Source organism: Acanthopagrus latus, chromosome 17 (genome assembly GCF_904848185.1).
Source record: "Acanthopagrus latus isolate v.2019 chromosome 17, fAcaLat1.1, whole genome shotgun sequence".
NCBI classification, from domain to species: Eukaryota; Metazoa; Chordata; class Actinopteri; order Spariformes; family Sparidae; genus Acanthopagrus; species Acanthopagrus latus.
The window spans coordinates 26,121,013-26,148,981 of NC_051055.1; the positions used below are offsets into that span (position 1 = coordinate 26,121,013).

Below are 27,969 nucleotides of genomic sequence, written 5' to 3' on the forward strand. Positions count from 1 at the left end.
AAGCTGAAATTACAATCATCTAATGACCATAATTGAGCGTTGACAGAACCACAGGACAGCTGTACCAAAGATTTTGTGTTACAGTTGATAACAGACTCTACTGTTACACCTCTTTTTGTGTCCTCTGTGTTTTTAATTAAAACATAAGGTATTGGATTTACGTTTAGATTTTTGATTTGATTAAATATATTGGCTGCTTCGATTTAATACAAATGAATCCCAAGATTTACCAATTAATTAAGATTTTTTTTCTATCATCCATATGTTTTTGGAAAGATTGCATTTGTAATCATGAGGAAAAAATAAAAACTGACTGGAAACTTGATGTTGGAGAATAGTGAACACATCTGAGCTCAGTTTGAGGTGTAATCTGTGCACATGCTGCCCTCGTGTGTTCAGCCACGGGAACTGACTTTATCCTCTCCAACGCAGACGTTTCTTATCAATTACATTAGATGTCACTGTCAAATATCACTGAAAATCAATTTTGACATGAAGCTTAACTTAAAACACTGTTCGGTATCAGCATAATGATGTTAAGTGAATGTTTGGACCTTACAGATGGATGATGGATCAGAGTGTTTTCATTTAGATTATTTAATCGTTGCACATTTCAGAACGAAGAGACGACAAACGCATATGACAATGGGATTGTTTCTTTTAAATTATTGAAAGATTTTTGTTTTTTCATGAGTGATTGTGTAGATGAAACACCAGATAATGTAAAAAAAAAAAATCTGGAATTCTTAAGAATTTAAGCATGTTCCTTAACTTGAAAATTAAACAGTCCTAGCTAAGATTTTCACAATCTTTAACAGCTTTGTACAAACCCTGGAGTTAATACTATGAGCATGAGGCATGAGCTTTACGGACAATAAAATCTCAATTGACTCCACCAATCTGAAATTACTGAGACTTGGAGCTATGAGCATTGATATCAAAAGTTCTTACTTTAGCTGATGGGATTGCAGTTTTTCTTCTGTACTGTATTCACTGAACAGCGAAGTGGCACCAGTGCAAAATACCTGCAACCACCTGTCCTGAAAAGGATATTATAATATCTGTGTAACTGCACAAAATGTACCTCTCAAACACAATGCTCATTAAATGTTTACAATTAATGATTTATTAAACCAAGAATGCATAAATAAAAATCTAAATAGCTCCACCGGAGCTATGTAGAATCACACAGGAAACATTACTCTCCAGAATTCACCTGCATTGTTCACAGTTCAGTCCAACAGAAGAAGCACAACTGCTTCATGGTCCAACACTTCACTCTCGCCCGGCCTTCAGTTTCTCCTCCACCGTGTGATCTCCTTTAGAGCCTCCCATGCAGGGCGGACTCTTAACCAGGGTGGGGTTGCTCCCCCACTGCTCAGGAGTCTTGGCCTGGATGGCCAGCGCATGAACACAGCTACTCAACTCCTCCTTCAGAGCCTCATTAACCAGGCGATGGCGCTTTATCAACGGCAGACCGTCAAACAGGGAGCTGACAACCAGGACACGGAAATGGGATTCAGAGCCGGGGGGCACGGCATGCATGTGGCTTTCATTGTGGACCTCCAAGTGGTCCGGCTTAAGTGAGTCGGTCAGTTTGGCTCTGATAGCCCTCTCAACGGGCCGGCTCGGGTCTGGGTCCATGTGTGGTCTGAAGTGGCCCAGAGGCCGGCTTAAGGCAAGACTGGTAGAGATGGGCCGAGCACTGCGGAGGACTCTGGGAAGCATCAGAGGCTGTGGCAGGAGACCACCTAGGAAAGTCAGAGGGGTACAAATACAAGTGACATGGTACTTAATGCTGCAAGACATCATGATCTGGTCAGCATTCATATTGAATAACAAGCTCTGAGGTGTTTTAACACAGCCTCCAAGGACTAAAATGTTGCACAACAGCAGCAGTTAACAGCTGGTTTGATTCCTTATATTAGCTGAGTACAACTTGGCTTTTGAATAAGAGAAGTTTTGAGGTATTCTCTCCCTATCCCAATTTACAGTTAGTATGACAGCTTAGTTTTCATGTCATGATGTCAGCAAGTTAGAGCACAGGTAGGGATGCTTGACACCAATATGCCAGGTCAGACACCAACAGTGTTTAGATAAGTGGATGATGGGGACAGATGGGACCGTGGAAGGATTTTGATGCAACCGCAAAGCCAATGAAGTTATTAAATACATTAGAGCTGTAACGTTAAGCTGCCATACGCATGGGTATTTTACCTCTTAGCTAACTAGCCCCAGCTGGAGCAGATCCTAGGAGATGCTAACGTCAAATAGCCTAAACTGTTGTCCATTAAAATAAATATCAGATATCGCGTTTTAAGTAACAAGTACAGCTGCATGCAAGTTGTTGAAGTCCACTCATGATAATGCCTTTACAGTGGCGGTGTTGTTGTTCGCTATGATAGCTAACCCAACATTTAAGCTAAACTTCAGCTAACTCTCCATGTAAATCTGTACACTTTTGCTAGCATTAGCGGTTAGCTTTCACAATAAACGTCACTCAGTGCGTAAAAAAACAGACGATTTAACAGAGTATCTACACAGAAAAACTAAAAGCTAAGATAAAACACTTGTCTCTGTTTAATAACAGGTAGTCAGACTAATGAGTTCAGTGGATTTTAGCTAACTAGCTCCTCACCTTGCGAGTGAAGTCGACTTACGTCCCTGCTACCGTTACGCAAAGCTCACCGGAAGTGCTAGCACAGCATGGGTATTGTAGTTTTTGGACTTTATTTTGTAGTCCTGTCGCAGCATCCCTGACACCTGACAGGCTTTTAACCTGTGTATCTTTTAACTTATGACTCTCCTGTTCTTTATAAACGTGGAACAATATTTATAGATAGAAATAAATGACAAAAAGTGACTTTTCGTATTTTTTTTTTTCCACTTGTTTATTCGTCATGGTTCTTTGTTATCCATTGTGATTCCAGAGGGTCAGTTAGGCGCAAACCCGATCAAAAATCAACAATGAGAAAATATAAGAAAAAATCTCACACACCTTTTAAACAGAACTGATGTTGTCACATTTAGGCTAACTATGATTCATAACCGGTATTTAACATTGATGTATTTACTTATATTTCATTCTCATTTACAAAATACACAAAATCAAAGACAACATACATCATTGTTCATTTACACTTCTTTTTTTTCTCTCTTTTTTTAAATAACTTTTGTTTTCTATTCATGGTTCCACAAACATTTGCTATACTTACAAACGATCAACTACGGTTTCTACGGCACAGTACAATGACAAAGGTGATAAATTCTTTGTTACATTTAATTAATGGCAATGCAATCTTATTGACAAAAGCTTCAAGACTTAGGGTTGTTTTAGAGAGTACACACGAATGTCAGCTGTTAAAAGTCCAGTGTCATTATTAAGCCAACACTCAGCATTTTTAGTGGACATGGCCAGCATATAGTAATGTGCTCCAATTCCCAATAGCTTCAGAGAAGAGAATAAGAGACAAATACCCAAACACTTATTGCTTTGTTAACTTTTTGCACTCACGATTGACTGTTGCTCAGGCAACTTGTTTATACAAAAAAACCCTGTAACATAAGCTAAGATATGTATCTACGTGAGACACTTCTGACTTGGACGTAGCCTGAACTGAGTCACTGAGAAAGGTTAGCGCTTTAACAGCCTTCCATGTTGGACAAATACAACAGTTATCTTGACATCGTTGTTCTTAATTTCATGGGTGATACAGGACAACATACAGAGAATAGGACTGCTGACGCGTAGCTTTTATATTTGTACAGTTAATGTGCATTTATATACTATCAATGTGCTTTTAAGAGAGAATCTGGGCAAATTTAGCTTTTTTTTCTGACTTGCTGGCCATTTTGGCTTCTGAGGCCATCATTTTGTTGCAGTGTTTTAAACAGGAACACCTGTGCTCTTAAAGACAAGTTCTCAGGTGAGTTGTGAAAAGTCTTCATCGACATAAAATGTCAAGTCGCTCTTGTTTCACACGATCGATGGCTGAAAACCTACAATGACTGACTGCAAATTTCCAGGGGTCAAAAGGTTTGAAGAACTATCTCATTAGATACATTATAAGTACTTTTATTTACATATATTCATATCTATAACAGAGAATCGATGGTGTAATGTGTAAACTCAGGCCATACAAAATATTTGGCAATAATTAATGAGAGATGGCACACTCATAGATCGTGGGTCAGATGTCAAATTTGGAGTCGGTGTGAGACGGTGGGAGGGGAAATGTGAGGGGCAGGTCATCAAAGCTCCAAGCACGTATGTTCACAACTGCACTCGTGTTCACAATCTTCTCATTTGGTAGGTTTTGGTCTTTGTGCTCTTGCTAATCCTTGGTCTTCGTTAAATCTCTAGCAAGGCTGCGTCAGAATTTCTCTTGAAGAACTCAAGGCATTCACAATTGTGCATGTACGACAGTGTACATTTAGTGCAATGGGTTGTCTATTTATTCAACTGTCTTTGACTCTACGTATGGCTGCTATCCTACAAAATGGCAGTTTGGACGAAAACGTTTCTTTTTTTTTTTTCTGTTAATCCGACATGTTAATTATTGTTTTTCTTTGACCATGCAATTGTGAACATATCACCCTTGCTTCTCGGGATCAGGGGGAATGTGGCCGTAATTCTTTCGCCGACACTCTGTGTGCTGTTACCAATGTGGGGTTTTATGACAATCAGCCCTTGGCAGTGAGTTCTCTACGGTGAAGCTCATGTTATATCTAGCTACATCTGTGTAATAAAGCACAAGTAAACACAAGGTCCCAGTGCACTCCCAGTCCATTCGCTCATATGTATTCGCAGAATAATCTTTTTTAAACTGCAATCAGTCCTCACATGTTATGTGCCTCAGCGTCACACACGCCCCAAATTATGAAAAGTTAAAACAGAACAACTTCACTGTAATCTAGTATTTTCCAACAACATCGATGCTAAACACTTTAGGCTGTCTTTATCCGAGCGCAAAACAAATAAATAAAAATCAGGTCCACTATGTAATCACACCATGTCCAGTTATCAACATAAGACAGCTACCCAACAACCTCTCACATCTCAGAAGAGTGTTTGCCAAATGTGAAATGGTGAAAGACAATTAAAAAAAAGAAAGAGAAAAAAAAAAGAAATAATTAATCTCAATATTGCACAGAGGTTCAATATTGCACTAAGAAGCACGCCCACATTAATATAAACATTCAGTTCACACAAATAAGTAGATTATAGGTTTATCTGTCACCTCTTACACACTTAACACAGTTTGTGCCTGCACTGAAACCATCAAAACTAAAACGTGTAGGCTTTTTGTGTACATTTTTCTTTTTTTTTTCTTTTTGACTACCTGCTTTTCTTTCGCATGTAAGTATGATTTAAGTCGATGAAGATAAGTCGATCCTGTGGAGTGTGCTCTAAAAAGAGTGTGGTGAGGTTCATCAACCTTCAGGGTATTAAAAGCACTCTCTCTGTTGTTGTAATATCACGGTGACTTTAAGCCAGAGTAATCGATGTCCACAAATGCGTCTCAAACGCGTCTCAAATGTTGTACTCTCAGTTTTCATAAATGTACATACATACTTTGTGACATGCATAACACCCTCCGGGACGAATTTATAAGAGACGAACATACTGTAAGTCTGGTAGGAGAGGTACTAAAAAGGCATTTCTTACAAAGGGATACACAGCATGATTGAAAATGAGTGATTGAGTGCGAGATTTCCAACATTTTCATCAAGTCAAGAAAATGTTCGGGCTCTTTCACACCGGTAAATGGTTGTGCTCAAAATGTACATTTCAACAAAACAGCGTCATCTTTTGCGATTAGATGGCATTTGTGATTTTCAATGGTCTCGTGACTTTTTCAGAGGTGATCGGAAACAATGTTTTTTTTAAAGGGAGAAAAGGGCTCGACTGATCTCCTTTATCACGTTCTAACAACAACAAAAGCAAACCTGGAATGTCCTATAATCTATAAAAATGGCAGTTAGTCTGTACACCAACACAAGACCTCGGGAGATAAAGAATGAGGACAGGAGAGAAGCCAAGAGGGTCTTGGTTTTTACCCCACAAGGTCAAAAATGCTTCAAATCAAGGCATAAATGTCGCATTTTTGATTCTATCTCCGACAAGGGCAAAGTACTCAAGACTTGACGGGTGAGTTGAATTTGCTCAGAAGAATGAAGGTGACTACAGAGAACTCTGCAACGATGGCTAGTGGTCATTTCTATGAGTCTATTTGCATGGCTCGTTATCAAGAGCCCCCATCCCCTGACCTCCAACCCTGGGCGTATGTGCTTATGTATGGACGACCAAATTCAAATGTGTTATTATAGTCAGAATGAAATGTCATGCTTTCACTGAACACGTGAATATTATGCTTGCCTCGTGTTGCTGCACTATTTCCGAGCAATCGTCAACAATTTTGTCTCAGTCTGTTCTGGCATGTCGCAGTGTTACTATCGTGGAGGGGAACCTATCGAATGATCACCAATCCCAAATATTTACAGCAAATTTGTGCCACTCTTCCGTGTTGTCTTGTCAGTACGTGCACAAACCTAAACTATCCTAATGAGGGAGGGGTTAGAGGGTAGGGTTTGGAGGGCTCTTGAGCTGTTCATTCACAGTGTGGCGAAAACTCTTCTTCCCCCCCGTCCGGAAAGTTGTTTGGCGCCACACTATTGCAGCACCTGCCCCCGCGTCTCTGGTAGTTTGAGGGCCAGAAAACTGCCCGCCGCCAGCGCCCCCGAGGCAAAGAGGATGGGCACCGCCTTGGTGATGCCGACGAACGAGGTGAAGATGCTTATTCCTAACACAGCCGCTAATTTACAGAGGGCGTTGAGGAAGCCGAACGCCGTGGTCCTGAAAGACAAAGAGTACAAAGTCAGTCAACAAGCAGAAGAGTCATCTTTCACTTTATTTCGTAAAACTTCCATTTTCTCTCTGAGATGAAATGTCAAGGCAAGTCTCTAAACATACTCTGCATTTAGCATCGTATTTGTAAAGGCTGCAGGGACGTCATATGACCACAAGGTGGAGCAACACCCTCTAAAATGAAAACTCAAAAGCCGCTCTTACAGCGGCAACACAAAAGAGACATGTTTGTGCTGTGGTAAAACGTCTGACTTATGCTCCACACAAATAATCACATTCTGTTAGGCTGCATTTCAATTAATTAATCAACACAGTATTTGCATACTCAGCTCAGAGCACATCTTACTAAAGCCATTAGGTGGCAACAAGGCAGCTAAATGTCTTACATCAATGGCACTACCAATGATTTCACCCCACAATGTCATCCATCCCTGCGAGCCGGCCAATCAAGGCAGGGCAACTCTTGTGACGTCATGCAACACGTCATTCAGCACCACTGGACGCAGCTTCACTGTGTCAAGGAGATTTCAGGGCATGCCTTAAATCGCCTACCTCTTGTCGGATGGGTAGAGCTCGACGGTCAGCACATCCAATGCGTTCCAGGAAGCGATGCTGATTCCCCCGAACAGGCAGAGCAGAGCAATCATGGCCGATTCGCTGTTGCCAAAGGACAGGAAGAAACAGCTGATGCAGGAGATCACACTGGAGCCCGCTGGAGAGAGACAAAGGGAATGGGGGGGGGAAAAAGAGACATGAAAGAAAAGCGAGTGACGTATGAAGAAATAAAGGAAATCCTGCTTGTGCCAACTGAAAATTAGCATTGGCCTGTCACTTCAAACTGTAATGTAATTAGCCTCAACAGCACACGGTCTCATCAGCACTCTGTCCAAATCGTTTGGCTGTTGTTCAAATGAAACAACATGTGGACAAAACTAAATAAATCTCTTGCGGTGCACATCAATGACAATGACAAAGATCAATGACAAGGATTTGTTGAGGCTATTAAATAGAATTGTAGATGTTTTTTTGTAGTCCTCGATCATTGTTTTATCATATATGCCTGAATCATTAATCATTGATCATGATACAATGAAATTTCCGAGTGGACTTTAAATGTGGGCTGACCTCGCCTCTGTGTCCAAAGAAGGCATTACTGGCTTTTATTTATTTTTAATAAAGTTCCTCTAAGAAGATTACCATTCATTAATCTTCAGGTCTCACCGGGAGATTTGCATTTTTATCAAACTTGCTCTGCAGACCGACTTCAATAAAGTCCATAAATTAAACTCCAAAAGTAAACGGGCTACTGCAGGTAGAAGCACTCTGATTCATACCACATAATCTGATATTGCCGTGTTAGTGTCGTTTCTGGAATACCTACAAGTGATGTTGGTATCATCTTTTCCTTCACTGAACTTAACTGAAAGTATTTTCGTTGCTTAAACCTTCAACAACACACTCTGACACTCTATTATTTGAGTAGATGGTCCTGAATTAATCGTGACATCTCAGGAACAGGAGAAACTTGAACTGCTGTGACAGCTATGACAGTCATGATTACATGATCGGTCAGCTGCAATGACGGTCGGGGAACAACTTTAATTATGATGTTGAAGGTCCAACACCAGCACGTCAATATCAGACAAACCGATTCATATCTGTGAAAAATGTGTGAACGACTATACTGTCAAACTCTGCTATGAGGAGGACATTTGAGGGGGAACATAACTCTAACCCGAACATCTGTACAATTTCTCTCTTCTACCAGCCCCTTGAACAAGTCCACAGATTGTAAGGTAGATGTGAGTGCTTCAGGCTATCTTTTAATTGCAAATTTATTTCTCATCCTTCAATACACCTGGTGGTGAGTGATGTGGCCCATCGCTCATGTTACCTAGCATCCTCAGCCGTCCGATCTTGTCCATTAGCAGCGCCGAGACGATGTTGCCCGGCAACACGGCCAAGGTGCCCAGGAAACTGACGAAGTAGACCATGTAGGCATTGTTGTCGTCGCTGACGTCACTGAGCAGGCAGCCCTCTTTGTTGTGCAGGAACGTGCTGTTGATGAGCTTGCAGTTGACCAACCTATACTTGAAGAGGTCTGGAGCGAAGGAAGGGAGGGAAGGAAGGATGGTGAGAGAGGGGGAGACAGAGACGGAGTAGGGTTGAAGAAGTTGATTAGCACAGTGAGTTTGTTGGCAGAATTGAGGGAAAGATGCAGATGGTTGTGAGTAATCTGGTATTAATGTTGCACAAGGCACTTTCGCACCTATAATTGCAAGTTTAATCCCTAAAAGTGAAGGATTTGAATGTGGAACACCCGCAGCGAAGTTTGGTTACCAAGAGCTTAACATCATGAAAGCAAAAGGAAGACTGGATCAGAATGAATGGAAGACGACATGTGTGGAGAGAGTTACCACCTGACAACAGATTATTATTTCATTCAAGGAAACAAAACATGACATCTCCCTTTTTTGTGACACATAAAATGACTTTTCCTATTGATGAATGCTTTTGCTAAATATATGTGTGGCATTACCGTCATTAAACTTTGACAAGGGAAACAATTTGTATCAAATCACCATATATTTGTTAAGATTCGGAGCACCTGGAGTAAACCCACGCGGTCACAGTGAGAATCACTAAGCCTCCGCTGTGATCCACTGTCATCTGCTACTCCAGGCAAGTGATATCAGGTCCATTACTTCCAACTTCAAACTCCAACAGTGGCATGTGAAAACCATGGTGTTTATATGTATATATGCACATTATGGGTCACCTGATTATTGGCCAGGCTGATGACTGGATCCCCTATCCAGCATTCAGCAAAAGTTACTCTAACAGCTCAAATACTGCATCCATCTGCTGTATCTGTCATGTATCTACAAGTGAGTCCAGTTTTCTCCTGAACAAAATGCTATCTGCTTTTTATGTGAACGTTTTTTTTGTACTCTTTAATATTTAAATATGCGTATATTTTGCCCGAAGCTCTGTTCCACTAACTGTACTGTTTGCTCTGTATTCCTTCTTTTGTCCTCTTCCATTCATAAAAGAGTTTTTCGTGTATGAGAAGTGTTTTCTTATCTGAATCGAGCAGCTAAAGACAGAGGGTGTTGTATGTTGCGAAGGTTTAAAAACCCTCATGAGATGCATTTCAACCAATTTCAGATCCCACAGGCATTTAATTTTATGTTAATATGAATGTCATCTTCCCAATCACTGACATTTTGCGGATGAACTATAAAGAATAGCCCTTTTTTCGTCCAGCCCAGCTGCAATTTTTCCATTTGGTTTGTTCCCATCGCGCCGCATTGTGATAATAACGAACACTATGGCAACTATCACAAAGCCTTAAATTCTGAACTGGGAGCCCAAAGAGCAGATTAAACATTAATAAGCAAACAAGTTTCATAATCCCATTCTAATGAGGAACTACTGGCTGCCACTGATAGCAGCTGTGAGCGACTGCATGACGTGTGTTAAGACTGCAAACAGCCAACAAAGCGAGCGGGACGCCCGGCTGATGTGTCTATTGTGTGCAAGTGTTTGTATGTGTGGACACAGCTGCTCCGTCTACAGCCGACAGTGTCCATTTTTCTAAATGTACGAAGATACATGGGCTCTCTGCATGTGACACTTCTCCCGTGTCACTTCGGAGCAGAAAATCAATCATACAGTTTGAGATGAGAGGACAGCGCCGCAATTTTAAAGCTGAAATAATGGATGATTCAGTCGCGGGTTGCTAGGAGACGTTGCAGTTCTTGTGCTATGCTGCATTTGGTGAAGAGCCAGTCAGTCAGTCAGCGGAGAGAGAGCGAGAGAGAGGGGGGGGAAAAGTAATTGGGACATTTTCACAAACATTCGAAGCTGACTTGGCTGATCAGGAGAGGGATGGCAGGAAAATACTGCATCCACGGCTGCCTTGTCAATAATATATCGCACGAGGCGTCTTCATATAAGCGCCTGCAACATCTTCCATCCGTCATGATACTCGATGATAACACTCAACTCACACAGTCCCTCATAAAGATTGCGTTCGTAGCCAGCAAACACAGAAGAAGAATGAAACTGTGCCAACATCTCTACTTAAAAGAAAGTTATTTATACAGATCTCCGTTAAAGCACTATAAATAGCCTAGAGAGAGTGACAACAGAGAGAGAGGAAGGGGAAAGACCAGATCTAATTTAAAGCTTTTTCAGAACAGAGTTTATTCACTTTTTCCAGGCTTGACATCATTTTCAAATCAAAGAAAATCGCCTACAAACTGATGTAAGTAGTAGAAAAATGTGTCTATGATCCAAAGTGTGAACCCAACGTGATGTCACTCAGTGAATTGTGGACTCCCATTTTGAAGCCTCTAGTTTGGTGGCGCCATCTTGGTTTTTGGGAGCTGAAGTGACCATATTTCTAGAGAACAGGGTAGCCATATCCTAAAGCATCTTTTACTTTATCCTCTATTTCACGCTGAATAGGACGATAACTCACAAAATGAACATCGTGCTGCGTCGAAGAAGACTTGAAACTAGTGACTGAAACCATGAAGTCATTAGGAAACTGTTTACTGAGGGAATAAATCAAGCAACCCTCTTCCTCTGTTTATTTTCTCACATTTGATTTATTTTTCTGCACTGCACCACATCCAATCTTCCACTCATTGATGCATCACAGATAATTGGAAGTAGATGTTTACAGCGCAGCCCATAATCTTGTCTCGTTTGTTAGAAATGGCTTTTTTTGGTTGCAACTTGTGTTTGAGCTCCTGTTTCCGTCTTTGCTTTGAGCTGAGTTGCAACAACGCTGATCCAGTGGTGTTCAGGTGTACAGGTCCCCACCTGTTTGATTAACAATCGTACAGTGTCAGAGTGTGTGTGTGTTTGGTACCTGTGTTATAAAACAGGGTGGCGATGAAGGTGCAGTTCTTGAAGAAGGTGTTGCTGGAGGTGATATCCTCAAAGTAACACTCCTCGAACAGCGAGTCCTCGAACACCATGGACCTCATTTTCAGGTTCATAAATCTGCGGGTGATTACATAAAGAGATGATGGAATCGAGAAACGGGGGGGAAAGAGAGGATGAATAGATGGAACAAGGAGGTGGGGAGTGGAGGGAGACAAAAGGAAGATGCAAAGAGTCTTTCATCACAAGGGGGTGTAAATTATGAGGCTGTCAGATATTCTATTACCATATTACTGTTTGAATTTTATGGACGCAAACCACAGGCGGAGTTCAGGTTGAAAAGGCAAGGTCAGAGGAGAAATCAAAGACAGGCTGGTAAAACATAAACAAGCCTGCGGGGCTTTCATCCAATCAAAGCAATCCTCGGAATAAAACATTTGCTGAGGCCTCGTTCATATTTCCATCATTTATGTTGTCATTCACCATAAATAATTGACACTTAATGAATAAATTCATCCACAAAGTACTGGAGATAAAACATGAAAACTGTTGAATTGTTGAACTAAAAGGAGCCTGATCGTCAAATGAGTTTGCTTTCATTGGACAGACCGACCCTGACAAAGTGGATGCAGCTGACTCACTTGTCGTTGAAGTACTCTCCCTGGCGGTGGACCTGGTTTTCCAGGGTGAAGTTAAAGGTGACGTGTTCCACTTTCTCCTTGACGAAAGTCTTGGTGCGCGAGGAGTACTCCTGCTTCTGCAGGTACTTGATCATGTCGGGGAACCACACTGTCAGACCGTAGTAGCTGGACGAGGAGGAGGAGAGAAAAAGAGAGAGTGCTGCTGTCAAAGAAAAGATAAAGACACAGTAACAGACCGACGGAGAAGAGATGATGCCTCTATCAGCGAGGAGCATGAGCAGTGAGGCTGTGTGCATGAATATTCCAGGGAGACAGACATAATGTATTAGTAACATGATTAATCTGTCTGACTGCTAGTCTTACATGTGAAGCATCCACTACTGTGCACTCTGGGTGCAAATGTCAGTAACACACAATAAATATGCTTTTGTTGACATTGTTTTCTATGGTTCTGATCTTTCCAATAATAGAAAGTAACTTAGCACATAAACAACTGTACGGAAAATAAAGGAATAGTTTGATACTTTGGTAAATACGCTCGTTAGGCGGGAAGTTCGATACCACTCACGTACCTGTCCGTTAACAGTGGAGCTACTGTTAGCTGCTCGTTAGCTTAGCTTAGCACAAAGACTGGAAACAGGGGGAAACAGCTTCTCTGTCATCTGCTCTAAAAGTCACCAATTAATGAATTACAACTGGTTGGTTTAACTGGTGCGAAGAGTTGACAATTTGAAATTTGACATTCTAAATAAAGTGAATAAACGTGTCACACTTCAGTATATCTACAACCATCACACACCTCAGCTAATAAACAGTCTGGCAAATTATCATTCTTATGCTGTGATTTTTGTACTGATTAAACGAACAAGATACAACATGTTGGTTAATGAGCTTTAGAGGTGTCGCTTGTCAGATATAATAACTGCCACTAGCCATTTTCCTTGTTTTGAGTCATTGTGCTAAGCTAAGCTAACAAGCTGCTGGCAGTTGTTTCGCATTCAGCATACAGATATGAAACTAGGACTGTTATTTTCCATATAATTTACTCCATCAACACCTGATGAGCTTGAAATATGATGAAATAAAATTTCGTTGTTATATACCCAAGAATATAAAATCTGAAAATGTCTCCCCCCCCCACGGTAAGTTTCCAAAGCTTCTATTTTAATCTTCTGTCTCTTCGGCTTCTCTGTTGTTTACTTACCTCTATTTGATTCTGTCCTACAAAAGAGAGACGCTCCTGTGTAACAGCAGCATTAATACAAAGTCTAGTTTTCCCCACTGGCCTCATTACTTTTTGTTCAAAACTTGATAGAAGCCGTTTGGATTATTTTCTCGTCTGGAAATATGAGCCGGCTGACGTGCAGCCCGGCCTCGTCATGCCGGCGGATAATGTTGAATATGAGCAATTCCTCTACACTCACATTGCACACAACTACCTGACAGCAAGCTGTTAAGCCAACAAACGCCAACCAAATACTGCTGTGATCAACACGAGCCAGTTCTCTCTTTGGTCGCAGAAAATAAATGGATTTCACTGACACTGTGTGTACTGTAAGTCCAAATAAGACCCAGAAAAACCTGCCACGTTGCACTGTTCTTTCAACTAATGTTACCTGAAGGACATGGAGAACCACACAGCCATCATCATGTAGGTGGTGCGACGGTACTCGGGAGAAAAAATGGTCAGGAAGTTACTCCACACCTGAAGGACACAGAGAGATTATCATTAATATGTGGTGCAGGCTACAAGTTTCTTTCCATCAGCTGCAAGAAATCAACACCAGAGTAAACAAAGCGAGACATCCTCAGCAGCACAAGATGAATACATCCTGCCACTAAATACACACCATCCACAAAGACTCGAAAGCTTCAGTAATTTTATTTGACACTTATCAAAATTAAACGCAGACTCCTTTAATTATCTGTTTGTGATGCTTGGATGGTTTGAGTTTTCCTCACTTCTTATCTGACTCTCCTCAAGAAAAAAACCTGGCTACTTTCCCTGTCAGACGAAAAAAGTTGGAGAAGCACACTGCGGTCGAATGTGAACTACTTTTATAATGTGACACATTTTTCTTGTTTATCTCCCACTTTCTCCCACAGTTTTTAAGAAATTAATTCTTCGGTATTTAGGTCAGATTTCCTTCTGAAAAAGTGTCATTTTTATACAAGCAAGCAGCTTTGCTAACAACCACAAGTCATTACTTCCTCAGTATGTTGACTTGTTTAAACGTACAGCTGATGTCAAGACACATCCAAACGTTTGATCACCTGATGGAAAAGCGTTGTGAGCTTTAGCCTCCATTTCTGATGCCAGGCGGCGCTGTCGCCCAGGTCCACCAGCTCGTCCATCTGCTTCACCGTCTTGATGGTGGTCACCTGGAAACGCCAGCACGATCAGACAACACTGAGATTCATCTGCTGTCTTTAACTATGATCAATTTAGTTTTGTTTCCCTTCATTATAATCATAATCATAATGTCTATTATAATACACAGCCATGGATATTTATGTGGTGTCAAACATATGAAATGTTTAATTAATCAAACCCTTTTTTCCATCACTGCTTCATTTGTAAACATTTGCTTTGAAATATTACAGATGCTCAGTGAAGTTGATGGTCTTCACATATTATTATTCAAATTAATGTATAAATCACAGCTAGTAAATAATCTCTCTTTTAACGACACACAACCCCTGAGACAATAAACAGACACCATCCCACTCGTGAATTATATAATTAATGCACCTGATCTGCCTCATGTCTCACCATTAACACTGTGATATATCAAACCGTTATGATAATTAATCGCACTCATTAATGTAGTAAGAGGAGGTAATAAAATATTTCTGTCCCCGTATTAGGTTAACTATTAACATGAACTTCGTGGCTGGAAGCTTTACGAGATTACAGCGCTTTAGAGAGAATTCTGTTTTAACTCGTTAATATGCAGATTTATGCAGCTCAGAGCTCAGAACCTGCTGCACCGCATTAGCCTGCAGGCAGACACGGCGCGCTGCGTGAGGACAGTGACAACAGGATTCAACAGCAGCAGTGACAACAGGATTCTTGAGGGCGACTCACAGAGAACACCCGCTCTGGGTAGCCCTTGGCCCTCATGTTGGTGTCGTGGACCTGCTTCAGAATCATCCACGCCTCGTCGTGTTTCCCATTCTGGCGGAGGAAGGAATAGCAACAAAACAAGTTCACATGTTAGTCAGCACTCATGTTGTCACGCCTGGAAAAAAAAAAGCTCGGCAGGGAGGGTGAAAGGTTGTGGCATAAACCTCGAGTCACTGTCATTTAGTTATTCATTATTTGCCACCACCACCATCCAACACACCCACCCCTCCATGTCCAGGGACATTGTCGCTAGATGCCTTAACCGTATTGTCATGTCTCCTCTAAAATACACTCCTCAGAATGAGTTAGGGATAATGAGACATTTGTGCAAACATGCATGTGCACAGATATGCGACAGCAGTCAAATGAAATATGTCGCAATGTTTTTTGGGGTAACAAAAATATTCACAAAACACAAAATCAAACTTCAGATATGTCTCAGAATAAACCGAAACACTAAACTATCTGTAAATCTTTGTGAGAAGTGTATTTTGTCATAGAGGTGGCTTGTATCAATCAGCAAACAAAGCAATTAATGAAAATATATGATTTGCTGCGGTAACGATAGCTCAAAATGTTTTATTCAAAAAGCACACCAGACATTCACAGACTGTCCTGTGAAAGATTCCTTCAGGTATTCAAATTTTCACAACCTTCTTAAATATGAATCATCTTGAAAGTCTTCATCTGTAACTTTTCCGTTTACTTTCCGGCGTGTCAGTATTCAAAATATACTGAATATGAATAACAGCTCAGCAGTGTTTTGTGTAGCCTTGCTGTTCGGTCTACTACAGGATGCATATATGCACATTTTTATTTATCGATTCAAAATATTCTAAAGAAAGTGTGTGAGCAGCACTTTTGTCATCTCCCACTGATGTGTTCGGTTTCCCCAAGGCTGTTTATGCATTCAGGAGGTCGACATGCATTTAAATGATGTTTGTGTGTGGCGAGAGCTGACAGGCTGACCTCCAGGAAGAAGCGGGGGCTCTCAGGCATGGTGGTGAGGGCAGAGATGGCCGCCACAGACGGTAAGGCACACACCAACACGAAGACACGCCAGCTGTGGAACTGGTAGGCCGAGCCCATCTGGAAACTCCAGCCTAAATGAGGAGAGCGAGAAGGGGAAGTGTCAGAGAAAACGAGAGCTTTAAGAGGCAGCTGCAGGACTCAAGAAGCTTCCAGTACTGATGCTGTGATGCTCTGGCTGACTAAAACTAACAGGTTTCCTTGACTAACACCCCAGAAAAATGTCTATAATAAAAATATTAGAGGTCCTAATCTTGAAAACATATCTGCTTGAGATCACAGACCCTCAGTGGATGAAGGCTGTGAAGCTGGATCATATAAGCAGAGAGACTCATTATACAGCGAGTGTTTGATTTAATGTAACGTCATTTGAAGAAAAGGCCCTGCAGAAACATTTTGATGATCCCCCTCATCAGCTGCAGTTTGCTTATGATTTTATTCCTCGGACACACATCTGAGAGGATTCGGTTTTTCTATCAGAGACTAACGCCTCTGATCAAATCAGCTCTGATTAGACCTGACCTTCTCAAGACAGCTGCTGGGGAGCGAAATAAACAAGATTAGATAAAGGTAACACTTGTTTTGCAACCCACTCAAACACAGCTTAACTTGCCGAAAAGCCTCTAATGCACTGTAGTTGACCATGTAGTGATGCATCAAAAGGCAGTGTTGGAAGAAGTACCGAGGAAAAGTAGCAGTATTACATGTGAAAGTACTGCATTACAAGCAAAAGTACTGAACTATTACCACCAAAATGTATGTTAGAATTTTAAAATATTACCTGTAAAAGTGTTCCTTGTGCAAAATGGCTCCAAATCACAGCCCTATATTTATTACATAATATAATTTTCCCTACTTACCTAACCTTACCTACCTACCTAAAAAATTGGAGAAAAGTTTTTTTCACATGTTTTGCAAATGTTAAAGTAGAAAGTAACTGTACCTGTAGAATAAATGATATTTTTAATGTATTAAAGTTAAAAGTACCTAAATACAAAAGATTGTGTGTAAATATTCTTACTTTCCATCATCGTCACGTGCAAACAACCATGGCACAATGACAGGGTGTTTAGCTAAGTGACTTGTATACGTATTGCCTCAGACAATGATTCCCTGACCGAGCGATCTGTTTGTTTTTCTCACCATAGTGTGGGATGATGGCCCAGGCCATGGCGGAGGCGTAGATACCACCGATCATCCAGAACATGCAGAGCCAGCTCAGATGCTCGCCTCGCTTCTCCTGGGCCAGGAACTCAGAGTAGTAGGAAAACACGATGGGGATGGAGCCGCCGATACTGCGGAGAGGAGAGGGAGGCGGGGACGTAAAACGGAAATACAATTAAAAGAAGAGCGAGAGAAAAGATCCACGTGGAGGAGAAACAAGTGGTGGATGAGATGAGAGAGCGGAGAAAGAATAGAGGAAGCACAAAAGCATGAATGAAGACAATGGTAATTTAAAATGGAAACGAAAAGAGAAAGAAAACAAATTAAATGACGTGAAGACACAATGGGAAGAAAACAATACAACAAAGGGAGCCAGGAGGACAAAGAAGAAAGACAAAGCACATTAAAGTAAAAGGTTTGTAAGATCCTGAGAGTGTGAGAGAGACAATTGATCAGCTTTGTAGTTAAGAGTGAAGATTAAAGTGCTGAAAGCCTCCATCAACGAGCTGACTGCAATCCACAGCGCCATGTTTACGGCCTCTGTGCACGTTTCCAACACAACAATTCACAATCAGATGGGAGCTCTGCAGTCCAACAGCGTGCAGTATGTTGTGGATATGATGAGTCCATTTGGAAAAGTTTAAAGTTCACCACACCGCAAATGGCAGCAATATCCATAATGAACAGGCCACTGTGGCTCATTTCAGAAGAACAACAGAAGACGAAACAGTTTCACAGGCTGCAGATTCTTTTTAATTGTGGAAGTCAGCGAGGGAAGAGCAGCTGCACTGTAAGACTTCACTATCACTACAGAGGAACAACACACGCATGGACTTAATCACATGCAGGATGTTAATTAAGGAGATAAATAGGTTTTGAACCAGAATAAATGTTGGCACTTTATGCTTTTTGTGAACCATGAAGACATTCAAAGTTTAAAAAAAAAACATTATCTCCATGTACATGTCGCAACATTTCCGTGGTTTTCTGAAACATTTATTCTAACGACTGGGTTGGAAATCAAAATCTGTTTTGGTCCATTTTTTTTGTCTTTGGTGATAACCGACAAAAACACGATGCCAACCAGAAGCGGATCGAGTGTAATTGAAAACTAGATAAGCTAATGTGTATCTAAACCATCTAAAACCAGGTGAAGGTCATTTTTAAAGTCAGACCCTGACAATCAGAGCATCGGTCGCCATTTTGCTGACATTTTGCCACAGCCACCAGCAACAGAAACAGCCATAAGAGCCCAGAATGCAACAAAGGTACTAATTATTAATTTCAGGCTGACAGTAGCTATTCAAGCCCATTATCCGGAGGTTGTACACTTTTGTGAATGAAATAACAGCCTTAATTGCAAGCAAATAAAATAGTTTGAAGAAAATCACAACATCCGGAAATGCAACAAATCCCACAGACACCCAAGTATCTGAGGACGGATTTTATAAATAAAAGCGCAGCGTTTTTTTATCTGTCTTCTGACTTGTGGCATCGCTCCGACTGTCAAGTCGACCGATGCACCACGGCGGGTCGTGACTGTCTCGCTTCCCACCCCGCCTGCTGTGTCTGAGTGTGACTCATCAGTCCTCTTACCCCACACCAGAGGCCAGGCGGCAGAAGAGGAAGGAGACGTAGCCCTGGACGAAGGACGAGAAGAAGGCAAACACGCTGTTGATGGACAGGGAGATGAGGAGCGTCTGCCGTCGGCCGATCCGATCGGCCAGGCCGCCCCACACGAAGGCCCCGACCATCATCCCCAGGTACACGATCAGACCTGAGAGAGGAGGAGGGGGGGAAGAGGAGAGGGATTGTGAGAGAGAGAAGAGAGACAGAGGGCATGATAATAAGGTGTTATTCATCAGTAAACTCATTAATATTACCCTCACTTCCTCTCTCATTAGATTTCCAATCCCCAGTAAATTAGCTCATTTGGCGGCCTCATTGGAGCACTGGAGTGTTTTGTATAAACCACAGAACAGAAGAGAAAGAAGTGCAGCATAATCATCTCAACGCTGCCGCAGCCGAGGGGACCAACAGGGTCAAGATCATAATAATAATAATCACCGTCTTTGTACAACAGTTTAATAAAAAAATGACTCACTGGGGGGAAATAACACAGGACAACAGAAACAGTTTGGACTGTGGGAAAGAAGTTCACTCCACAAGAAAAGAAAAAGGAAAGAATTCATTAAAAACACATGAGGAGAAAGAGGGTGCACAGGAAGATAGTTTGAATTTCAGCTGTGTGGAGAGGAAGTAACTGAGGTAGCAATCGCAGTTTGAACATATGAGAGTTTTAAGGTCCTGACAGCAAAGGCACAAGTTTAAATCCATTCGAAGTTTAAGTCTCTCACGGTTCACCGGCGCTCCTCCCTCTGTGTTTCTGCTGTCATCTCTCTCCTGGGTTTCTTGTCTGGTGCCATGTTTGTTCTCTCTCTCTCTCTGTTTGTGTGCATGGGGATCCATTTCCCTCCTGCTGCCAATCAACATCTCCCATCAATCACTCATCGAGCCCCGGCAGTATCATCATCCCTCGGCTCTACTCTCCAGTCTTTGCCGGATCGTTTACGTTGCCGATGTGGCACTAATGCTACATCCCGTTTGCCTGAATCCTCTTTAATCTTGTGTTTGCCTCTCTTCAGGTTGATCTTGTCCTCTGTCTACCTGCCTCGCCCAGCGTCTGCCAGTCTGCCTTCCAGCCAACAGCTCAGCTCTCTCTGCCTGCTCTGCTCAGTCCAAAGCTCTGGCTCAGATCACCTCCATCTGTGCACCTATGCAACAAATCCACATTTGGACTACTGCTACCTGTGAATTTGAGTGCTGCCTTTGGGTCCAACATTACAAAAGTCAGTCAAGTTGTGTGATTGTTTTTGTTTCTCCTAGTTACGGTCTGGCTGCAGCATTTTGTATTAGTTCGAAGACGTGAGCAGACTGTGAAACAGTGAAGAAAGGAGTCCAGTAATTCAATTTGGGAAAAGATGAAAGCATTAATAAAATTCTCTCATGAATAAAAATGATGTAATTATTTTGAAAACGCAGTCGATCATAAATTAAAAACAGGACTGAACTTCTCTGTCAGCTTGGACAAGTTCCACATTTTGTGACAAATCGCTTTCTTGCGGAGAATTAAAATGAGAAGATCAATCAAACTACAACTCCAACAGTGATGGCATACAATAACTTAGAAAACTGGCCATTTAATGTTAGCTCCATACTCCGTTCCATTTCAACTCGGAGAGTCAGACACACCAACCCCAACCTATAATCCAAGATGGCTTCTCTTGTGCATCACAAGCTCTGAAATCTGTCTCACAATAGATCAGTCTGACACACAGTACTGACTAACTTCTATGTTGACAACAGCTAAGAGGCTCTATAGACAGAATCAGCCATAGAGCCTCTTAGCTAACACCTGACAAAATAATGAATACACATAATTCCCGACATGTCAAACTCTTCCAATCAAATGTAAACATTTGCAATCAAAGATTACTCCTAACATCTCACAACTCTCCCTCTGCTATCGTCTCTTGACACCTTATAGGCTGAATATCCCGGGAAAAGCCGGTGTCTTCCCTTCCCACATCAGGAAGTCAGTGCCCGGGCGGTGCGGACAGGCTGATAACAGAAACAAACCTCACTGTTGTCAACCAGTCTTGTGACTGAAGGTGCTAACATGACTCACATCTTCCGCACCTCTGCGAGCCGGCCTCTCTCCGCCTGTGTCTCTAGCTTTCTTTCGCCCTCTGCGACACTGACGAGGATCCCACACACACACACACACACACACACACACACACACACACACACACACACACCAGTTGCTCGCTTGCAATTGCTATTGACATCCTGTCAACAGTCTTCACGCTGGCCGAGCCGGCAGTGACACAAGTGATCGGTGCCATCACTCTGAATGATAGAGGAGGAAGAGGACGGTGTGCAGCGCCAGGTCCTGACATCTGAGTTTAAATGTCAGTTTCAGTTTTCTGTATGTGAAAAAACAGAATCTCACCTATAGGCTATATTCTTTTTTCTACAACAGGCAAATCAAACACAGTGCGTCCAGCTCATAGGCTGATGAGGATGAAGACCATGTGACACAGACTAAAGCTCAGAGACACCTGGACCTTGAGACAGGTAATAACCTTCAGTTTTATCTGTAAGAGTTAAAAGTTTGTGCAGTGTTTAGAGGCCGACTGTCACTTGATTTTGCACTAGATTCACCGTTAGGTAGGCAAACTATCTTCACTTTCACTTTGAACGTCCTCCCAACTTGATTTGGCAGAATTTTAACTGTTATCTTTAACTGCTGACTGCTGCTCTTTACCTCAAAAGGAGCAACAATCAAGGAAGCTTCCAGCAACACTGAGGGCTCTACTAGTCCTCGACCCAGTCACATCCAAACAGCTGATACTGTTATCTGCAAATTCCACAAAAGCAGCCCTGGCTTCATACAGCCAAATGGCGGGAACGAGCCAGACATGGGGTCAATCAAACTCCTGTTTTACATCCACACAGGCTATAAAAACGATCTGATGGATCAGCGAAGATAATCCGTCACGCAGTCCTAACAAGCTGACTGCTGGGACGATGAAGCTGCAGTTAGTGGACACACTGAGGGAGAAAATGGCAAGTTTAGCACCGAGGATGGACGCTCTTAACTTGGAGGAATATAAAGAGGGATGTTCCTTTTCTTTTTAGATGAAAAGACCTTTTAATGCGTTGATGAGTGTTTGCGTGTGTGACTCATTCCCTCTGCCTGAGCTTCTCTGTGTAAACACTGCAGTGCTGGATTCTGGAAGAAGGTGACTTTCAGTCGGCTGTTTGATTGATTGCAGGGAGTTCTTTGTGTGCAAACGTTGGCCTGTTTCCATCATCCCAGGTGTGTATGTGTGTGTATTATAAAAAGTGAGTGTGCAGTTCCCCCTGCTGAATGAGTGAATTGCTGGGGGTGGGGGGGTGGAGGTGCTTATCTACATGCTTTCCACCCTGCCGGGGCAGAGAGACAGCTGCGAGCTGCTCCTCCTTGACAATACAGCTCAAAACGCCAACACTGAGCCGGTGATGATGACTGGGCTCAATAGCCCGTCGCCGCAATGCAGCAGCGTGAAGGTAGAAGGACTGACAGACGGAACAGACAGCCACAGTGACCAGGATGGGCCATGGAGTAGGTGTCTCTTCTGAAGCCTCCCTTAAAGCTGCAGTCTGACAATCAGACTTCCTCGCTGATCAGCGTCTCTCTCCCTCTCTATCTCCCTCTGTCGTCTCAGGTTTGTATCTGTGCAGCTGCGATCAATTATCAGCTGCATTTAGCTCAAGGATGAATTATGACCTGATTCATCTTACTCATCCGATGGGAAAAATAATCGATTAGGAGTCTAAGTGCAAAGTTTGAAAGCTAAATTTGGCTGTCATCAATAAACGCAGGGCACTTCGTGACTTTGCAGTTTGGCCACTGAATATCAGCAATTAGGACTTTTAAAGAGAAATTTATGTAACGAAAGCCTGAGTGTGCGAGTTTTTTTAAATGTCACCAGTTTGACAGAACATTATAAAGCTTATCTCAAAAGAAGTACAACGGGGAGAGTACATATTGATCTTGATAAGTATATTTTAGGAGAGATGTCCTATACAGTTACATAAACGGCTCTCTTGGGACTGTATTTGTACCTTAAGTTCACCTATAAAGGTACAAACATCCTCTACTCTAAGTCTAATATGTAGCAACTGAGCCTGAACTAAAGGTTATTTAAGGTGGCGGGAGTGAAACATGATCTTTTCCCAACATTAAGTGCTTTCCACGCCTCAACCTGACAAGTAGAAACAAACTGAAAATTGAAACTAAAGAAACATAGTCTTAACATATGTTACCAACATTTATTCTAGCAAGCCTGAATGGTCAAATAAGTGAACAGCCAACAAGCCACTTAACTTGCCTGTTTTTACCTTTTAAGCTAAAAACAGCTGCCTGCCGCAGCGCTGATAAGGAGCGTTAAGAGTAACCCAAAACAGTAAAAGACAGAAGAAACAGCTAGAAGATGCCATAAAGCTCCACAGAGCTGAGGGGAACTGCACAGTTATGAGCGACATACAAGTAGTCACAAAATCTGTCCTAAATGCCGTGTTTTGTCACCATAAACAGAGCTACAGATGTTAAAATGTCTCATTACTCATCACAGGGTTTTGTCATCCTAATATGGCTGGAAATGTCTCAGCATCTCGTCAAAAATATCACATTTGTTGCCACAAACATGACTGAACCTGGAAACCAGGTTGAACAATTTGAACACAGGAGTTACCAAGCAGGACTGCAGTTGAAGATGCAGTACAAACTGTAAATCAGGAGCTAAAATCTGGTAAAATGCTAGAAAAGGAAGCAAGTAAAGTGTGTGGTAAACCTTACAATCTTGTCAGGTACCTTTCTAATGACAACACACGATTGTACTCATTCAGCCGTAACAAAACTGACTTCTAAGAAAGGTTACACATACTTATATATTGTATATTGCCTCTGCTACAACCCTTCATTTTCTGTTTTTATTGGCATGAAATAAGCAACATGGAGATTCAGAAGCCATGACAAGGTCTGAGGCTGACACATCTTCTGCCAACAATGACTCTGCTCTCTTCCTCTTTAGCATTTTAAAGCATGCAGCAGAAAAAAGCTGCCAAACACTGATTCATAGTATTTGGTATTAATATTATAATTGCACACAGTTTCACATCTTAAATGATCACTTAGATAAGTTCCTATTGGTGGAGTTTGGTGGTTATGTTTTTATTCCACCGGTTTTCTGACCTCAGATATGAGATATTTTTAAAGTCCCTTCAGGCTTTTATCATCCGTCAGTATCAACATTTGTTGTTGTTTTTTTTCATATTTATTTACAACGACATCCAATGAATTGTTACACACAACAGCAGGGGACGTGCAATATCACAAACAGCTCCTGCTCCCTCTTCCATTCTTTAATAACTCATAGCATGTGCAATATTATGGAGATGCTGTGAAATGTGTTTGTTTTAAATTCAGATGAAACAGAGGTAAGACAGAGAGAGAGAGAGAGATGAGCAGAGGGTGAGGAGTCTTCATACAGCTGAGCACCCTGGCACTCTGGAGAGGAAGTGGGGGGAGGGGAGGAGGAAGATAGAGAGAAAAAATAAAAGAGAAGAGGAGGGGAGGATGGTGGCCTGTCTGCGCCGTGACAGAGCTCCCAAAGGCTCCAGGGTTGTGTGTGTGTGTGTGTGGATGCACATGGAAAGAAAAGTGTGTGTACCACTGCAGGGTCGTGTGTCTGCGTACGTGGGTGAGGGAGGGGGCAGGGCAGGGGGCCACTATTAATAGCCGGTTTTCCCTCTTCTGCCAGAGCGCACAGGGCTTTTTGAATGAGCCGAGGGGTCGAGGCGCTGGAGGAGAATGCGGGCCCTCGTCAGCTGACTCGGCCAGTCAACCGTCACGCTCCTCTCTCTGCTGCTCACCACCGAGAGCTGAAATATAATACATATAATTGTTTTGCAGCTGCAGCCTCACCCCATCACAGCGAGGGCTGCGATGTGAATGCAAAACAAACACTGCAGCAGCTGATTAACACACTCCAAAGGGAGGCAGAGCCGAACTGTAACCTGCATACGATTTTTACACCAAGGACACCAGCACCCTGAATTCACCCTCAGCGGTGCTCATTTTAACGAAGGGAAAGCTCCTGTTTGTGTGGTATTTGATGCATGTATTGACGTGGTTTTTATTTGTGGCATGCAGGGAAACAAGCTTCATTATTGTTGGTTTCTCTGATGGTAACGTTGCACAATTAATCGAGTATCTTATCAAAATCTGCCAACACGATCTCACTTTCAACTCGTCGAATACAGCAGCCTGGTCAGCAGCCTTAAGCTTCAAACTCTGGTGCTCCACCGGACCTTCAAGGAGCTGTGAACATGAAAGGCTCTGCAGACAAGTTAGACACAATACTTAATATGTAAAATCCTGCTATACTTTCAAATTAAAGCTCCAACTCAAGCTAGCAGTAAAACATTATATACAACATCCAGTTAGACTTTAAAAATGAAGCTTGCTGACAAACAGGTCCCTAAATATAATATATAATTTTTTAAATATCATAAGTGTAGTCATGGTTTTGATTCAGGTTTTCAGTTTAGTTCATTCCTGGTTGATTTTAGTAGAGTTAACCTTGTGTGCCATGTTTCATGTTTTACTTTCCACTTCCTGTCTTTGTCTTTTTACCACCCTTTTCCTATGTACACCTTTGTTTTATTTGTTAATCATTCCTGTGCATTTAAACCAGTTGTGTGTTTTCATTCTGTGGTCCTGTGCCTGTTCCCTGGCTTCCTCCTGCACCCTCTGCATTCGCTCTTTGTTTTGCTCAGCTTCTGGTTTGTTTTCAGTTCTGTATTTCTCTTTAGTCATTTCCTTTCTTTTGCCTGCATTTTATTGTTTGCATTTTGGATTATGAACTTTGGATAACAGCTCATCATTGAAGCTCGCTTGTTGTGACTTCTTCCTCCAAAGTGCCTCTGCGTCTGCATTCAGGTCCGTATCATTTTGCAAAACACAACATGTTCAGTCACTAACTTAGTGACCAAGTTAAATAATTTATTAACTTATTTCATGTTACATATGTTAAAAATAAAATCAGTCTTGGTCACCTTTGGGCAGGACCCCCTGTGTCTGGAGGGAAGTCCTGCGATAGGCCCATCTAACAACAAACTCTGGCTTGTCTCGCTTTTTAAACAAACTTAGAAGTGTAGCTCCACTGAAATGCAATATCCAAATCAAGCTGCAATTTTTTGACTAATGAATCCAAATGACGGCAGCACCAATTTACAAATCCTCATCAAATATTATGGGGAAATTAACAATCTTACCCCTTTAGTAACAATTCTGTTGAAGAAAGACTCACAGTAACAGAAGCATCTGTTGCCTGAGAGCCTGCATATTCATCCTCAGATGTTCGCTGAATACTAATTTCCAAGCCTAATTCCTTTCTGACACTATTTTCCATCTGCAATAATGTGTACCAAAGTTTCCCTGTTCCGATAGCTAATTATATCCAGCAGGCTACAGAGACTAACCTGGTTTGCCTGCAGCCTCCTCTTCCAGCCTCTCCCACAGGAGCCAGTGAATCAGACAGACGCGGGTAGTTCTTCCCTTCCACTCTCTCTTCATCCCGTCTGCCTCCCTTTATTCTTGATCTCAGGTCTCCATTCCATGTTCATTAAAAGGCCAAGGAGACATTACAATACACAAAGGCTCCTTTTAGCCTCAGGAGCAACTGTGCAATAGCTAATTGGGGGCATGGAGACGTAATGCACGATTGATGAAATCTCCTGAAGGATATCTAACAGAAGCATGGCTGGTAATTTCAAAATAAACAGCCTGCTAGAAGTTTTATGCGCATACATACCAGATATTTTTCCCTGGAAATCGTTGCGGCAGGCGGAGGAGGCTCCACAGTGTGAAATCTACTTGACATTAAGAGGACTCATGCTTATGCAGCACTTTTTTTCTAGAAATCTCTTTTGTGTGGCAGAGCTCGCTGCATATAACAAACCCTGTTTTCTTCTCCCCACCATGGCAAACAAAACCATGCTGCAGACGCAACCTCTGCAGCCTCACAACAAGGGCAAATGAATGACAACCACTCAGAGCTCCTCTGCTGCCTGTGAGAGCGGCTCCTCCACCTGATTGTGCAGAAACTCTCCACCACAGGCATCACCGCGGTCATTAGGGAGCCTCACTCTGCAGTCTCTGCTTTCAAATTTCTTTACTTGACTTGTTGTCTGTCTGAATGAATGCGGGTGGGCTGTGGTGTGTGTGTGTGTGTGGTTGCGGCATCTCCAACAAAGTCAAATACGCCTGGAGATCACGCACACACTGCACGTACACACGGTTCAAAGGTGCACACACAATACAAGTATAAGTGGCTGCCGCTATGACGACTACAGGGAGCTACATTTAGACTGAGTGGAGAAGAAGAGGGTGAGGATGAGGGTGATGGTGGGGGGGGGAGGACACTAGGAATCATGGGATGCAGAGAGGCGTGAGCAAAGGAGCCTCTCTAGCATGAGTCAGGCGGGTTGCGTAACGGGGAGAGGGGAGGGAGTCCGGGCCGGTCGTGTCTCCCTACTGGCTCCACCGTGGCATGACACAAGCCCAGCCAGAGAGCGAGGGGAGGGAGGACGGGAGAGACGTAAGGGACCAGAGGTGGAAGTAACTGGAGCAA

The 27,969-nt window shown here is 42.3% G+C and overlaps 2 protein-coding genes across 5 annotated transcripts in view; both read right to left on the bottom strand.

Annotated features, from left to right (window-relative positions):
- Positions 1–651: 651 nt before the first annotated feature.
- On the bottom strand, positions 652–2,770 carry bola1 (bolA family member 1). Of its 2 annotated transcripts, none has more exons than XM_037075298.1 (2): positions 2,639–2,770; positions 652–1,751 (listed from the first exon to the last, which is right to left on the bottom strand). In XM_037075298.1, exon 2 carries the CDS (start codon positions 1,726–1,728, stop codon positions 1,276–1,278), a length of 453 nt encoding a protein of 150 aa, XP_036931193.1. In that variant the 5' UTR covers positions 1,729–1,751; positions 2,639–2,770; the 3' UTR covers positions 652–1,275. The 2 variants fall into 2 exon arrangements, with proteins under 2 accessions (XP_036931193.1, XP_036931194.1); XM_037075299.1 differs by lacking the exon at positions 2,639–2,770 and adding an exon at positions 2,218–2,612.
- A 103-nt stretch (positions 2,771–2,873) lies between these two features.
- sv2a (synaptic vesicle glycoprotein 2A) overlaps positions 2,874–27,969 on the bottom strand; it is a 53,325-nt gene continuing 28,229 nt past the window's right edge. For all 3 annotated transcript variants that reach the window (XM_037075295.1, XM_037075296.1, XM_037075297.1), the window contains 11 exons: positions 19,322–19,502; positions 17,705–17,856; positions 16,502–16,635; positions 15,494–15,583; positions 14,680–14,787; positions 14,022–14,110; positions 12,406–12,570; positions 11,751–11,884; positions 8,763–8,969; positions 7,421–7,580; positions 2,874–6,856 (listed from right to left, as the gene is read on the bottom strand). In XM_037075295.1, the coding sequence (XP_036931190.1) occupies positions 6,673–6,856; positions 7,421–7,580; positions 8,763–8,969; positions 11,751–11,884; positions 12,406–12,570; positions 14,022–14,110; positions 14,680–14,787; positions 15,494–15,583; positions 16,502–16,635; positions 17,705–17,856; positions 19,322–19,502 (1,604 nt within the window). In that variant the 3' untranslated portion in view covers positions 2,874–6,672. The remainder of the gene's footprint in view (positions 6,857–7,420; positions 7,581–8,762; positions 8,970–11,750; positions 11,885–12,405; positions 12,571–14,021; positions 14,111–14,679; positions 14,788–15,493; positions 15,584–16,501; positions 16,636–17,704; positions 17,857–19,321; positions 19,503–27,969) is intronic.